Source organism: Argiope bruennichi, chromosome 4, assembly GCF_947563725.1.
Source record: "Argiope bruennichi chromosome 4, qqArgBrue1.1, whole genome shotgun sequence".
NCBI lineage: Eukaryota > Metazoa > Arthropoda > Arachnida > Araneae > Araneidae > Argiope > Argiope bruennichi.
In genome coordinates, this window is record NC_079154.1 from 72,008,258 (window position 1) to 72,026,301 (window position 18,044).

Below are 18,044 nucleotides of genomic sequence, written 5' to 3' on the forward strand. Positions count from 1 at the left end.
ATTCAGGTTATATAGCTATTTCAGATAATTTGTCTAACTTCAGAGTTTAACTATTGTTCTGTATACATGGAATCTTTAATGCACAGAGAATACAAGTTAAGTATTCCTTATATTAATACAATACAAGTTATGTATTCCTGGTTGTCATCAGTTTGTTTTTCATCTTACCACAAAATAATATGTTGTTCCAATCCTTTTGATTCCTTTGAAAATGCTATTGGCACAACTTCAATGTACCTCTTTAAAATATGAAATAAGTAGAGACAATAAGTAGGGAACTTTTCTAGAATTAAGTGTAACCACATGTTTTAAACTTTAGACCAGAAATGAATGACTGTTTATTGAATGACTGATTTGAATTTCTGTCACAGAGTAAAGATTCAAAACCATCTTTCTTATGGTTACTTCATGGTTTTCTTTGGGGTAAAAAATAACAAAGTTGGTCCTCAATTGCTATTATTATTTTGAACAGATTATCTACTTACAGAATTTTTCCTTAAAATATAGTTCCAAGTGTTGAATTTAACTTTTTGAGGAATATTCAGATCTTGTGCAATCTCCATTTGAGTCTTCCCTCTTAAGCTTACCATTTAAGTGTCATTTACTCTTCATTTAAATGTTATATTTATGACATAATTAACAAATACTGATTACTTTAGAAGTTATATGGACATTAAATAACAAAGCATATCTTAATTCTTACTAGCGTATATCAAGCAACTTGATTGCATCATCTAATTAGATATTCTCGCACACTAACATAAATACAGAAATTGATTTTTGTGCAGATAGTTGATATAAATAATTACATCATTGGTTAATATATGAAAAAATTTTCAAGTTATCTTTTAATTTTAGCAAGTAATGTAAATCTTGATAAACTTTAAAGTTTTTGATAGATCATTTAATTTTTTTCTCTTTTTAGCTATGATGTTATTTTTATGGCTGGACCTGAAGAAATCTTAAAAAAATTCCATAAAACCAAATCTAAAGTCCTTTTCTCTGCTGAAGGCTTCTGCTGGCCGGATGCTTCGCTTGCTGTAAGTCTTTATCATTCTTATCACTATTATTTACTTCAAAATGACATTTAAGTTTATTGTTGTATTTGTTATAAAATTTTTTGCTTTAACTATTCACTTGATTCCTCCCTGGAAGGATCTTATATATGGGGATAAAACATTTCTGGTATGTTGTTTGGTTCTTGCTGCCCTGTAGGTACAAAAATTGTGTGATTTGGTCCTCCCACCCCTTCCTATCGATAATGGAATGTGCCTCCTGTGGGAGGAATTGTACTTTGGCTATTAATTATAGGATTCAACCGTAGTTCCTGTCTCTATTATAACCGTGTCCGATCATTTAAATTTTATCCATGGGCCTTTGGTTGGGTTGGAGTAGTTAGCTATGATTTAGTGTCCATCCACTTTATAGTTTTAAAATTGAACATTTAGCTTATTTAAAATTATTATTATTATTTGCCTGAATTGTCTCATTAGGCAACTTTACATTATTTAAACTTGTGTAATGATTTTATTTTATATATACAATTTTATGCTTTATTTTATTTGTAGGATTGATATTATTTTTAAGAAATTAATACAAAGTGATTTTTTTGTATTGAATTTTATAATTTCTGTCCTTATCTGATGTCTAATGTGAAGAGGCAAAAAGAAGACTTTTTTGCATCGGATGGCAAAAATATATGTGGGATGAAATTGCTATTTTATAAGTTGACGTATAAGCTCTTTGTGATAAATTAAATATGAACCATAATAATCTCACAATAAAAATTAATGGTTTGTATAAAAATCTCAAATTATTAATCGAACATTTTCACTAAATATATAACTGAATAATAATAATAAAAAAAAAAAACTGATAGCTGATCTAAATTTTTTTTATGTTAAAATTTCATTCAAATTTTGATTGGAAATTATAAGTTAAGTTTCTTTTCTTTTGTTTATTTAGTCATTACATTTTCACCAGTTTTATTTCTAATACATGTTGTTTTACTTGATAATATTATTGATAATAGTTTGTAAATGCTTTTAGTCTTGCTGCAGCAAAGATTAGGGCTCAAAATGAAATATGTTATTAAGAGAACGGCTTTATATTTGCTGAAACCATGCTAAATTTTAAACTGATCTTTGATATCAAATATGTTTTATTATAAGATATTGGAATGAAAGTCCATTAACTATTTGAAATTAAATTTCTGTTACATACATGTACTGGAAATACAGAAATATTGCATGAATTTATTTTTGTTATTCTTATTATATTTAAAATTTCGTTCTCTTTCAGGAATCATATCCCAAGGTCGAAAAAGGCAAAAGATTTTTAAACTCTGGAGGTAATGTTTATGCGTATATATATCCAGTAGTATTTTTTGTATCTTTTTCTATTATGAATATAATTATGAAAAATCATTTGATTTTAAATTATGAAACTAAAAGTGATTTGTCAGAGAGAATCTGCACCCTTATGCAATTTGATCTGAAATTGATACTCATCTTGTGTTTAAAATGTAGAAATGTTATGTAATAATTTTTTGAAAACTTCTTAAATATGAATACTGAAAAATAACCCAACATTTTGTGAAAAGAAATAAAGACAGGAATTACCCTAATTAGATTTTGAAGTATATATAGGATTGCCTTATTTGCATATATTTATCAGAAAATGCATGTTTATTTGCTGTATAAATTCTTTATGGCATATGCATATATATTTTATAATATATCTCTGTAGTATAAGATATGTCTTTATTAAGTATATCAATAAAAGGTGCCATATGTTTCCTGATTTATGTTTTGAATTTCTATTAGTGAAAGAAGTACCTGAATTGTTTTTAAGGAACAAGCTGCTATTTTTATATCTTACTTTTAATTGATTTATTACATTATTGTAATAAAAAATTTTTAGATTTAGAATCCCTAAAGTATAAGAAATAAAGTTAAAGTTTTCAAAAGTTATTAGACATCAGATAATTTCACCAACAAAAATAATTATAAACAATTAAATATCAGGCAAATATCTTAACATATAGAGTAGTTTCCTAGTAATCTCCATATTTTAGGTTGGAAGATTTCTGAATTAATGTAGATGCATTTAAGAAAATGCATTTTAATGGCAAAAGCACAGTTTAATGCATATAATATTACAGAATTATATTTTTCTAATAGAAATTACAAAACAAAATTCAAAATGAGAGCAATAACTTATATTCTTGTTGCTTCAAAATCACATGGCATAGACATGCAGTGATTTGCTTTCTTCTTAAGCTTTCTCCTTGTTTCTGCTGAGAATGTCACGTTATTAGAGTTGGATTGGCAAAATACTGGCTTATAGAGAAATCATTTTTTTCAAACTTTTGCTGAAAAGGAGTAGTCTTAAGAAATTTTAAGAACTGGGCATCTGCATTTTTCTCCATTTATTTTGCTAGAAATTTTTGGGCTAAAACTAATGATTCCTGCTTTGCTATTATTGGTCTATTTTCAAAAAATTGTTTTCAAATAATTTATTGCATTTAATACATTTTGTTTTATAATTTTTGACAAAGTCAATTAATTATATAAATATTTTATTTCCTGCTTGCATGCTGATTCACCCAGTATTTTCAATTGTGAATTTTTTAAAGAGTATTGTTACTAATGCAAAATGTTAAGAGAATTTGATTTTTTTTATTAATTGATATTTGTAAAGAAATATGAACACTCAAAACCATCAAAATAATAAATAAAATGCATAATATCCCAATTTTATGTGAAATCTCTATTGTTTGCTTCAAACCTTGCATTATATTTTATTTGAATTAGTTCTTAAATACATTTTATTTTACTAATTTTATGGAAAAAAATTGCATAATTTAATGGTGATATATTAATTTTAAAGTGTTTTATATATAAGATTTTTATTTTATTTTTTTGTTAATGCTATATATTTTCTATTTTTATTAATATTGTTTCTCTAATGAAGATATGACTGTAGAATTTATTTTATTGAAAAACTACTGTCTTGAATAAACTCTACTCTTAACTTGATATTTTAGATTTATGCAAATCTTATGCAATAATATTTTAATTTTCTGCTGATGGGATTTAAAAATTGTTTATCAATGGGCTATTTTGATTTAAATTTTGTAGTTCCTGTTTGGTTTGGTATTTCATTTGCAACTGCATGACTCCAATATTTTAACATTTTTTTTTACTTGCTTAGTTTTATTTAACATTTTCAATTAACAATTAAATGGTTGTAGTTTCAATATATTCTTAACTGTGGTATTTTGTGCTTTCCTATTATCCTTCTACTTTGCTTTGTATGGTGAATGACAGCCTGCCCAGACTTCTCTTATACAGGTAAGAATGGAACAGCTGTATTTTCACTAAATGCTTTCTTTTAGTTTATGCTCAGATAATTTATACAAGTACCTTATAAGTGCATACATATTTATTTTTGAATAAGAAATGAAAGAAATAATTTTTCACCATTTTTTCCCCCGATTCAGAGGGAAGCCAGTTTTTTTTTCTTTATTGATGTCTTAGAAATTTTTTGGATAGCATATAAACATGCATTTTCTGCAAAAATAGTAAATTTAATTTTAAAAAAGTTAATTACTTAATTTATGCATATAAATTTTATAATATTGCAAAATGTTATTCTCTGTTTTTTGATACTGGTTTTAAAAATTAGTGCAATATAAACATAGAAAAAGACTCTAATGTTGACAATATAATAAAATATCAGTAAAAAAATAAAAGGAAGAACTTTTTTTTTTTGTTAACATTACTTAGCTTAAAAATTCTGCTCAGTTATCTCAGTAGGGATTTACAGTAGATTTAGCTTATTGAATCTTTGTCGTATTCTTTTACTTAGATTTACTTTTGATATCTCTGAAATTAAGAATATTTTTTTGAATATTAGGATGCATACACATGGGATATTCATATATGTGATCTATAAGTTGCTGAATAGATAAGAAATCAAACCATATTTAGTGATTTTATTTATTTTTTGCATGCACATTCAACTGTCATATATGCCTTTTACATATAATATTTTATCTGTTTTCCACTATGCATTGTTTCATCATGATATTGATCATATTTCTCTTTGTAAAGGCAAAAATATGCAATTTTATTCTTTTTCTTGTAATTTTTGGAGTTAATTTAATTGCACCAGGTTATACATTATACATTAATATTTGAGGAATCTTTGTATTGATACTAAGATATTTTAACTGAAGGAAGATAAGCAAAAGATTGATTGAAACAATAATGAATATTTTATTTATAATTTTTCTTTCAAATTTAAATTTTGCTTACAAGACTTGTTAAATATGAACTTATTCACATTTAACTAGATAATAAGGGAGAAAACTTTATTCTAGGGGCCATATATGTTGTTCTGGGGTAAACAGTAATTTTTTCCTCACCTTCGTAATTTGGATTTAAAAATTGAAATAAATGAATTTATCTTTCAATTAAAATTTTTTGGCATATTGAGGAAGCATTCTTGGCAAGCATGATGTAATGATTTTTGCCTGAGGAACGATGAATACAAAATATAAACACATAGTTTTCACGAATTAATATGTACATTTTTTATTATATTTGATAAAAAGCTTTACAGTAAAGGTAAAGAGAAATAAATACAATTTTATTACTGAATTAGTGGTAAATGTGATATTTTACATGTTTATTAAAGCTCTAAAAATAAGGAAACTATTGATTTTTTCCCTTCCAATTTTTCATAGCCTATCATTGGGAAACTTAACTTCAAATTTTAGATTTAATATCTATATAGTTTTAAAGATATTTGTAGTTTTCTGAGCGTTGTCAATCTCAAATTGAGCTTATTCATAAATTATTGTCAGTCTCAAATTAGTTTAATTTTCATTTTGAAATAATTTTCCATTCTTAATGTTATTAAGTTAAAAATGTTTTTGAATAAATCAATTCTTTAGATGAATTTTATTATCATCCTTCACTACTCAGATTATTTCTATTTATGCTCTGCATTTGTTTTGAACTTTTATTAGCACCTAATTAATATCTGTAATGTTTCAAGACCGATATTGGTGGTTTTGACACTAAGATTATTATTATTTTTTCTATTCTTTACTTTGAAGTTTTGCAATTTAATATTTTGTTTCTTATTCATTCATCTGTTGAGAAAATGGCATGACAAAAACGTTCTTCAGTCCTAAGGCATATAATGTTTTTAAGAGATGGCAGACTAATGAAAACAATAATGTTGATAATCAGCTTCTGCAAATATTAGTACGAGTTTTTAGAATACAAGCGTTTTGAATACATATAGTGCAGATAAAATTGAAGATATTCTTATTGCTAACTATAGCATTATTATATACTAAGTATATCTACTATAATTAATTATTAAATACTAACTATATAAAAACTATATTATGAAATTCAGAGAAACATCAATGAAGTATAAAGTAGTGCAATAAAAAAAATCAAATTAATGAAATTGTATCAAATAATATTAAGAAAAAAATTAGAAGGTTTCATATGTAAAGATGGTTATTTTTAATTTTAATCATTAATTATATAATTTTATTTTGTTTAAAACTTTTATGGAAATATTAAATTAAAATTAAGCTGAGTAATCTGTTGTATCCATAATCATTATATATATATATATATATATATATATATATTGTGCAAAATAATAATAATAATAATAATTTGAACTAAGAAAAATTATATCAAATCATGTTGAGTTTAAATAGTGTTTTTAGTTAAAAATTGAAGCTTTGTAAGTATTATTAATTTCTATTAAATATCTTTGTGAACTTTAAATATACTTTTCAGAGACTTTTATTTTTATTGATGCAAATGTTTTTTATTCCCTAAAGTATCCCGTTTACAGTTCAAGACAGAGGTTTTTTTTTTTTTTAAAGATACTTTTGCTTATATTCAGTATAAGAGTTAATATGGATGTAGGTTTGAGAGTTCTAGATATTTTTTAAAAGATGTCAACATTGATATTTTGATACTTTTAATATTTTTTTTAGGTGTAATTGAAAAAATAATAATTCAAATTTCATAAAGTGTCAGATTTTTTATTCCATATTAACGTTTTCTCCAATAATTCAAGAATTATGAATTAGTTAAAATAATTAGAAAATATTAAAAATAATAGTTTTTAAACATTCAAAAATTTTATTTTTAGAAAATACAAAACAAATACTGCTTGTTAAACTGACTTTTTCTGCCAAAACCAATTTAATAATATAACCCAAAGAATAAAAAATCAGCAATTACTTAAAATTACTGTCTACGAAAAGAGAATTTTTGAAATGGGATACTGTATTGTTATGTGTTGTTCAATTTTGACATATGATCCTATGTCCTTCACTTTTGATATATGATTCTATATGATATATTGATAAAATTTTATATGCTACATATTGTCCATAATTCACATTTGATTGCTTAACTATATTTTAGACATTCTTTATTCACTGTCAGTTTTTTAATTATCTGTAAGATTTTAACTGGCTTTGATGAATTATAAAATAGCAGGCTATTCCTGCATTATACGGTTTTGTTTTTCTGTCATGGAAAACAAATACTATAGACTGAATTCTCTGTGGGAAATTTTAACATCTTTGAGAGATTATTATCCTGTATAAACAAAAATGTATTTGTTCAGTTTTTATTGAAATTTTAGATTAGAGCATAAAATTAATACTTATTTGAAAATGTTTAAATTAACTTTTCTTCCTATATTTAATTTTTTTAAAAAGATTCATTTCTCTGCACAAAAGTTGCATGAAATTGCGATAATATTTATTCATTTTTTTTTCTAGTAACCATTTTTGATAGATATGTTGGAAGAAACTTCTCTGTGAGAAAATGATATGACAAAATCATTTAATATTCAAACAATTTTGTAAAATAATTGTTTATTTCACCATATCAAGCCAGATTAGATTTTAAATTGAAAATTAACAACAACAAAAGAAAAGCAGGGGGGGGGGAGTGTCTAATTAAATGCTTTCACATGTTTCTGCTGTTTAGTAAAAGTCATTCTTTTTATAACTGAATTGCAATTGCTTTATTCTTTTTTAATTGGTAGCCTCTTTTAAATAGATAGCAGATTTGCCTCTTCTAAGTCTTTTTTTTTTCTTCCATATACTTTTTTAAAAAACATATTTATTAGTTTCTGTATCATAACATTGAAATTCGCATGAATTGAGCTTTTTGTTATGGGTTTAAATTAGAAATCACCTATTACTTATTCATATTTCATCAATTTTTAAATATTTTGTAATCTTCTATCAGATATTGTTTCATATTTTTTAGTATATTCCATCTCAAATAATCTATCTATATATATATATTGCATGTGAATTTTTATTTTAACTCTTGTAGCTTACATCAGAACAATATAAATTTTGTCATTTTCAAAGTTTTATCATTTTTATTATTTTATGTGATGGAAGAAATCCAAATTTTTATTTTCTTTTGACAAAAAGCTTCTGACTATACTAGCCTCAAATTTCTGAACTTAAAACTTAATTTCTGAAATTTTAAAATATAAATCTAATTAAAATTTTATCTATTAATTTATATATATATATATATAACTACACTGAGTTGTTTTTATTCTCCATAATGTTTAATGAATTTGAAATCTGAACAATTTAATTTAATTTCTGATTTCATTAAATTTTCTGTCTTTATCATCATTTAATGATAATGAATAGTAATTTTTAAATTTATTGTATTTAAATACTTTATATTTGCCAAAATATTTGTATTTTTCAAAATTTCTGATGAGGGCAAATTTTGCAATTCAGAGCAATATGTGAATATATGTTTTTAAACAAAGTCTCATTGGGTGATAATGAAGTAGAAAATTATGACTTTCATTTTAGCATTATTCCTATTTTCAATACATCTTTGGTTTAATTGTTTTGAAGTATTTTTTTAAAATGCTTATTTTTTTTATCTATTTTGTCTAATTATTAGGAAAGTATTACTATGCAATTTATTATAAAAAGAAATTTTCTAGGTTTCATGGGATATGCTCCTTATATAAATGAAATTGTAACCAGTTCTCCTTTGAAAGATGAAGATGATGATCAACTCTTTTATACCAAAATATATCTTGATGAGGATATTAGAGTAATTGTATATTTTAATTGTCTTTTAATGGATACAAAATAAAAAGGCAAATGTTTTATTTTTCATTTTATTATATTCCATTTATTTTACGTTTAAAGTTTATATTTTATTGTTCTTTTTGCTAATATTTAAAAATTGCTTTTTAAACTATACTAATGGCTAAGTATTTGATTTATTAAAATCAGTTGTATAATATCACAAAAATATATTCTACTTTATACTTTACCTATTTGATCTATCTTTTCTTATATATATTTTTTTATTTTTTGTTATAAAAAGTTTATACTTTTTAAAATTTATTTGTTCTGTTCAAATATTGTTTTTCAGAAAAAATGGACTATAAAATTAGATCATAAGGCTGAAATTTTCCAAAATCTGAATGGTGCTGTGGGTAAGAAATTTTTTTTAATTTTATTTAAAAAATTTACTTTCTATCATTATTTGTTACCTTATAACTGCACTTCATCCTTATGCTTATTTGTGAATTATTTAATGGCTTAATGCATTAGGAAGATTTGTTTATGTATCCAGATATTTATTTATGTTATTATGTATCTGTTTAAGTAGGTATTCTCCATTTATTCACTTTTCTTGTATTGTAACAGTCAAAGATTGATTAATGCCGATACACATTATATATTATAAGCACAAATTCATTAAAATATTTTCATTTTAGAAAAATTTATTTCTATGGATGAATTGTGGAAATTTATTAGCTTGTATATGATATTAAGTTAATTTTAAATTTTGCAGGTGATGTGGAGCTACGCTTTTCGGATACAGATAGTTATTTATATAATACTGCTTATGGCACAACTCCTCTTGTTGTTCATGGTAATGGAGCCAGCAAAGTAAGTGAAGGATCTGATGATAGGTGTTTTTTTAAATCATTTCGTTTGTTAAATCTTAAATTCAAACTTATTTATTTATTATATAGATCGCATTAAATTCCCTGGGAAACTATTTAGCTAAATCTTGGATTCCAAAGAAGAACTGTCTTGCTTGTAGTGAAGACACAATAACATTGGAGACTTTTAAGGTATGGTATAAACTGCTTTTTTGTTTTAAAAATAGTTCTTACTATTATAATATTTGTTTATCTGCTTGATAGTTTGAAAAAATTATACCAATTCAAATTTGCATTAACATTTTCAACATTGATCAATAGGATTATTATCTATAGAGTAATTTTAGCAAAATTATCTTAATAAATTAACTCTAAATTTTTGTGAAGAGGAAAGATTATGAAATTTATTTTGGAGAGACATTACATTTTAGATCAATTTTTCTATAAATTAAAAAAAATATATTTTTGTCTTTTATTTGAAGGTAAAGCAAAAACCACATGTCATCTTAGCAGTTTTTGTGGAACGTCCTACTCCATTCTTAAAAGAATTTTTTGAACGCCTTCTACTTCTTGATTACCCTAAAGAAAGAATGGATTTATTTGTGCATTGTGGTGTAAGTGCTCATATATTGAAATTTCTTAAATAATTTTTTGATCTTTATTATATGAACTTTAGCTGTAAAAATTATGATAGTGTAATTTATGATAGAAATTAATACTCCAAGGTTGCAGATTTATGGCATGAACTATGACATTAACATATGTTATGCTTTATTTATAACTCATTTTTTAGTGAAACATGTTTTTCATTGCAATCTGAGTTTTAAATGTTAGTTTTGATAGAAGTGGTTTGTTTACAAACTTCTGTAAGTTCTTTCATTGAATGCCCTCTGCTTTATAAGACCAGCAGTGTATTGATGTCTAGAAATTACTATAATTATTGATTACTTTCATCTTCCAAATGTAATTGCTAGAAAAAAAAATGATAATTTATTCTAATACAATTGATTTGACATATTTTTCACATTGTGGCAACTAATTTTCAAAAAAGGGGTGAACAAAATTTTTAAAAATTCTTGTTGTTTAATTTTTGACTTTTTTGTTTGAATGATATAAAATGGAAAGGATTAAAGTAGGAGGAAAAAATAATAATAATAATAAAATCTTTTTTTTTATGCATAACAGTTGGGTCTGTTTGTTTATTGGTTTATGTTTTAGAATGATTTTTACTTTAATGCTTGAAGGATTTTAATTCATTTTAGTAATCAAAACATGCATTATTTCATACTGAGAACAAAACTTTTAAAAGCTAAAGTTTACATTAAATTAAAAAAAAAATTTAATAAGAAGAATGTTTTCTTGAATGTAGCACCTAGTATAGGGTGCATGTCTTGATAGTAATATGTACATAATATAAGTGCAATTAAAAATATGAAATAATTTGTTATCAAATTTTGTTTATTATACTGCTAATATGAAATAAATTCTTTTGTTAATAATGTTTTAGTATTCTTTGAAATGTATTTTTAGTAATTTAAAAATAATTAATTTTTTCTTTTATTAAAGGCTGAAAATTTGCTATTGTAAGACCATTTGTTTCTGTACTTAATATAGCTTTGATTAATTATTAATATTTTAACATTCGTTTATAAAGAACTATATTTTCATTCTTATATTTCAAGAAAAAAAAAGCATACAAATTTTAGTTTTGTTTAGTTTTTAAAGAATTAAAAAAATGCACCTGGTTTCTATTTTCTTTTAAAAATGATATTTCTGTTTCTTTTTTGAAAATGTGCTAGAGAAATGAAATTTCTTTTGAGATAATTACAAATATATATAGATTTATTTAGGAAAAATATTTATATTATATATATATTTATTTTTATATATATATATATATATATATTTATTTATATTTCTAGGAGAAGATACTGTAAGTTGTTAATTTAGATAAATAAACAACTAATGTTTAATAAAAAATAAATTATGAAGGTAGTTATAGTGTAAAAGTAAATACTTATGCAGCACACAGTACTTTCTTTTCTTTTTTTATATATTAGTATTTTAATCCAAAAGTTCCTTTTAATCAAATAGTTTCAAATTTCTGTCAATTCTTTTTATTTCAACTGCAGCTGTAGACCAGAAATTTAAAATAAATAAAATTCAATTACATGCAGATGATTAAATTTGTATGGATTTGAGTGGACGTTCTTGAATATCTGAAATTAATTGTGATAAAAACATTGTAAAGTTTCTAATTTTCATGATTAAAAATTTCATTCAAAAAATAAGTGTATAATTAGTATTCTATATTTAGAAAAAGTAAAATTTCATCAAAAGTTATGAAAAAAAAAATAGAGTACTTTTTTATGATATTTACAAATATTTGACACTTTATCTCTCTATAAAGAATTTCTGCTGTGATTTTGATTGCAAATTCACTAACTTCTAAGATTTTTTGATTTTTTTAAAATGAATTATAGGGTTAGAATGTTGAAAATTATTCATATCTTGATAGTTGATATATATATATATATATATATATATTGTATACTGTTTTCTTTTTTCCCCCTATCTTGTTCACAACATGTCTTATATTATTTTTATAATATTTAATGCAGTATTGCCACTTTGCCACTCCTTTCCCTTTTAACTGTTTTATGAGACTGTACATTTGATTTGCATTTTAATTACATATATATGTGTAACTCCTTTATTCTTTATTGTAAAAATTATCAGAAACTTGTTCATTACTTTAATCAGTATTCCTAAGGGTATTTGCTGAATTTACCTTTTTATTTCCCATTCTTTTTAGGCCGAATATCATAAAGATGATGTTGACAACTTTTTATCAACTCATCAGCATAAATATAACAGTGTGACATACCTAAAAATAGAACAAGGATATAAAGAATGGCATGCTAGGAATCTTGGTTTGTAAGTATTATGCATTCTTAATTGAATTGCAGTTTTAATTTCTTAGCCTTTTTATCAATTTGTTTACATCAATTCATCATTTGTTTAAAAAACAATAATGAATAATGAACAAAAACATTAATAAACAATTTGTTAAAAATTTCATAACCAAAAGAAATATTTTTAACACTTGACATAATATGTATAATGTAGAAACTCATTAGAAATTTAAATTTTGAAAACATTAAAGATAAGATTGAGACATACTGAAAGTTATTGCTTATATTTAAATTTGTTATTAAACTTGCGAATTGTTCTGTAAAAAAACTACAAATTGAATTGCTGCATAATTTTTGGAAAAAGATATGCTGATATGCTTTATTTACAAATGTTAGTTTTTATTATTTCAGCTATTACAATATTTATTTGCTGTTACCATATTGAGTTTAGGCAGCTGCATTTTTTATTTATGATTAAAAGATTGCATCGATCCCCCCCATCAATTCTAATGGATTAATTCTAGGTATTTTTTTCAGAAAGCATTGTAAGCACTAAAAAAGTAGTAAAAAATCATTAAGTATAATAAAGCAGCATTATTAAATAAGTTGAATCTTTAGTTCTGTTTAATTAAAGAAAATATTAATTTAAAATGATTATATTATTAAATTAATATATATGATAAATGATATAATAGAATTATTATATGTTACACAATAAAAATATACATGTACTTATTTTATAGTATATTTTGATGCGGAAAAGTTAATGCATTGAGGCAGATGATATGGTAACAGAATTGAAAGTATGTAATGTATTGTGTTGTATTTCACTTAGACTGATTTTTCAGCAGATACAGTAAATGTGAATACATTTGAAATCATATTATTAAAAGTATATTAATGAAATGCATTTATGGTTTTTTTTTTTCATATAATATAAGGAATTTTAGTTTTATATAATATGTTGTACTTTTTTTTCTTTTTCACTCAAAATTTTTTTATTCCATTTCAGGGAAGAATGTACAAAAGTTAACTGTGATTATTATTTCGCTCTCGATTCTCATGCTATGTTGACCAATCCTGATGCTTTGCGTCTTTTAATTGAACAAAACAGGTGAGTTAAATTCTTTATTTTATGTTTTATGTTTAAGTTCTAATTTGAGCCATGCTTAATATTTTATAAAAGAATGAATTTTACTATTAAGTAATATGGACATTTTCTTATTTCAGACGAGTTCTTGCTCCTTTATTAGTAAGACCTAACAGATTATGGTCCAATTTCTGGGGTGCTCTTTCTGCAGATGGTTTTTATGCTCGATCAGTTGATTATGTGGATATAGTGAAAAGAAAAAGAAAGTGAGTGATTCAATTATATAATTTTAAAAATATATTTTATTACATGGTAAATCAAATTTCATATTTTTTAAGTGAAGATTTGAAGATTTATTAATTTCAAATGCCATTTATATATATATATATATATATATATATATATATATATATATATATATATATATATATATATATATATATATATATATATATATATATATATATATATATATATCATGGGGCTAGTTTACTTAGTTTTGAGAAAAAATTCTAAAATAATGTAATTCTTAGGAAAAAATAGAAAAGGGTGAAAAAGTAAAGTTAAAAATTCTGTTATGAACAATTTTTTTTTTGTATATCTCTGATTTTATATTTTTAATGAAATTGAATGTAACAATTAGTAATTATGAAATTCTTTTTAGTTTATTAAATGGTTTAAAATATTAAATTATGTATTCACTCTTATATTAAGCATATGTTTTGTAAATTTCTTACTAAAAATTTTAAAATAAAAACATATTTAAAAATTATTAGGATTGATGTTTCTGTTTTTAATCCATTTTATCCTGCAGTATAGAAATCATTATATTCATATGAATAAATATTGTTTCTTGAGCTGGAGAGTATTTAATTGAATGGTGTAACATTTGATATTCTGATTCATATTGACATTAATTTCCTCTTGAAAATTATTTTTATTAAATTTGATATAGAGCAGTCTTATGAAAATTAAACAAGTATAGCATTATGTCCTATAATGCATCTGCAAAAATTATCTTAAGAATGATATGCTTTACTCATATAATGAATATCTTCACTTATAAAAGTGGGGGAGGGACAATAAAATCCTCATCCAAATGCATATAAAATTAATCTTTATGTCAGTTATATTAATGATAATTTGCCATGGATCAATTCATTAATTTTAAGCATGTTTTAACAGCAATAGTTATAAACCTATATTTTTGATTTTCTTAGTTTTTTTTTTTTTTAATTTTTTTACATTTAGATATTTTAATATGTGTTACTATATTAAGAAATTATGCAAAGTAATATGGCTTTATTATTATTAAAGTTGTGATATTGAATAAACTCATATTCAATCTCCCATCTTGCTGAATTAAGCATGAGATTAGTTTAAAATCAAATTATAAAATAGAAGTTGCAATATAATTCGGTATCTAAAATTACAGTTATTCATCATGTGAATTTTAATACATTTTCTTAAAAAATGCAATCCCATTGTTTTTCATAATTTTTTTGTATTATTTTGCATAAATATTTTAACATTTTTCATAAATTTTAGTATTAAAAAAATGTTAATTTTGATGAAAACAATTTAAAGATGTTGAAAATTTCACTGTATTTAAGAGATTCTGTAGTTCAGTGAAAACATCTTGCATTGAAAAAAAAATGTATAACAATGAAAATAACTTTTGTCATAAAAATAATATGTTGACTGTATATTTTTTAATTAACCATGTAATATCTACTTTATTCTAATGTGCTAACCATCATTGTTTTAATGATACATTTTACTAATACAACAAACAATTAATAATTATTGATAAAAATTTGCATTTTAAAAATTTTATTAAAAAGTACATACTGGTAGATATAACTCATCATTTGCCTATGCTCTAGGGAAAGAAATATAATTTACTTCTAAGCTCTTAAGAAATTTCTAATTCTTGTGATTATCACTTATTATTAGTATTATAATAATGTCCTAATATTTCAAAAAGGAAAATAATATGGGTTAAGTTTATTTATATAGAGTGGGATATTTATTATGCACATTTATGAAAGAGTTAATAGAATTTTAAATCAATGAGAATAAAATGTAAATGTTAGATTATACTATTTAGGTATTTAGTTTTTTGTTTGTTTATTTGTTCATTATCGAGCATCAGTATATTGCAATATCGTCATTCAACCCAAACTCTTGCTTCTTCAGGTCTTCTGTGCATTTTAATCATTAAATTATCCAATTTTAACTACATTTGATGAAATCAATTGATCTCAAAAAAATCAAACTAGTGCATTCATATGTCATGAACATCTTAAAAGTTATAATTATAGATTGTTAATTATTAATTAATTAATTTTTAATGTTATGCAATTAGTATTTTGCAGTAACTCATCAAAATATCTTTTTAAAGGTACAATTTTTTTTTAAATGATAGTGTAGGTGAAAAAAAAATTCTTATTTAAATTATAAATATTGTAAAGTTTAAGAAATGATAATCTTCATTCAATACTAAGTAAAGTAATCATCATTTTACTTATTAATTTCTTTGTAATATTAAATTTTTGGTTAAGATTTAAGTATTTTATTGAATTTTTAAAATGTTCATTAGTCCTCTTTGACAACAAGTAAAAAAAAAAAATGTCTTTGTTTTTATTTATAAAAATTATATAGTTATGGTTCTACATATTTATATTAGGCTTAAAATTGTATAACATATGTAAGATAGCAAGTTTGAGTGATGGAAAGGTTTTCAAATTTCAATATTTCTGTTTTACAATTTTTTAAACCTTTTTTTTTTTTAATTCTTTTTAATTTTAATTCTGCTATCACACCAATGTTTTCAGTTTACAGCATTTAACATCAACTGATACAAAATTTAAATATTTTTCAAAATTCAAATGTCAAACAAATGTAAAAAAAAAAAATTCTTAAGGATTTGAAAATCACTTATAAAGGTTATGTAATTAATTCCATACTTTGTATTGAAACTATTGCTGCTTTAAAATCTATTATGATAAATAGTGTCTGGGGTATCTGAATTAATTGAAAAAATTTTGTGTTTAATGAATTATGTAATATGTCTTGTTTCTCAAATTTTTACCCTTTTGAAATAAGTATTTTAGAGCTATTCATTTTTTTACCACAAATTCTAAATTTGAATTGCTTTTTCCTGATTCTCTTTTTTTTATATATATTTAATTAGATTGAATTTTTTAGGGGAAAAAAACTTGCCAGATAGAAATTATCTTAATTTTTTTGTTTTGTTTATTTCATTTCTCATCTCTTTTTTGTTTTGTTTTGTTTGTTACAGGATAAATTTAATTTGTAGATAAGCATTCATGTTAATTTGAATATTCTATATAGTGGTTTAAATACCATTTCAAGTGATTGAGTTATTCAATACATACTAGATTGAAAAGATATTTATCATTTACTTTTTAGAATAATCCTATTCAGTGATATATAAATTTCCTCTCAAAGAATCTTTAGTTGGAAAATAATATGAAGTGAATAATGACAATTGAACTAATTTTTTTTTCTGTATAAGATAAGGTTAAAAATTGCTGTTAAATAAAAAGATTTACTCTTTATAATTATTTGTTCAACTTTAGCTCTTTAATATAAAGAATTTCAATAACGTATAATAGTGTGAATTATTTTTAAATAGCTTATGTATGGCTCATCTTTCAAATTGCAATATTTTTGCCACCCAATTCTTTTAAAATTTTTGTTATCATTTTAGCTAGTGTATATGTGTTGTGTTACACCAAAAATAACTGTCTCAAATTGCCAAAAATTCTTTTTTTCGAAGATTTTAATTTGCATTTCTCAATACTTTACTATCTTAAACTGCATACTGAATAACTTTTCTGAAATACTTCACTTTTTTTTTTGCAATTTTTAAATCTTGTTTTTGTTAGTAGTGACAGAAAATTCTGTTTCAACATAAATTTGTCTACTTTTTTTAGAAATGATTGCTTTTTTAGTTATATATAAAAGTGAGTGAAACCAAATATGTAATATTTATATTTTATAACAGCTAA

General features: G+C 23.2%; 1 protein-coding gene across 2 annotated transcripts in view; it reads left to right on the forward strand.

The window, feature by feature from the left end:
* The window catches only part of LOC129965795 (procollagen-lysine,2-oxoglutarate 5-dioxygenase 1-like), a 45,153-nt gene that overhangs the window by 5,553 nt on the left and 21,556 nt on the right, over positions 1-18,044 (forward strand). Inside the window, exons 4-14 of one of the 2 annotated variants that reach the window (XM_056079985.1) lie at positions 926-1,040; positions 2,302-2,350; positions 4,332-4,355; positions 9,043-9,155; positions 9,483-9,546; positions 9,909-10,006; positions 10,093-10,194; positions 10,485-10,616; positions 12,818-12,939; positions 13,930-14,031; positions 14,148-14,273. In XM_056079985.1, the coding sequence (XP_055935960.1) occupies positions 926-1,040; positions 2,302-2,350; positions 4,332-4,355; positions 9,043-9,155; positions 9,483-9,546; positions 9,909-10,006; positions 10,093-10,194; positions 10,485-10,616; positions 12,818-12,939; positions 13,930-14,031; positions 14,148-14,273 (1,047 nt within the window). The remainder of the gene's footprint in view (positions 1-925; positions 1,041-2,301; positions 2,351-4,331; positions 4,356-9,042; positions 9,156-9,482; positions 9,547-9,908; positions 10,007-10,092; positions 10,195-10,484; positions 10,617-12,817; positions 12,940-13,929; positions 14,032-14,147; positions 14,274-18,044) is intronic. The other variant, XM_056079986.1, reaches the window with a different exon arrangement.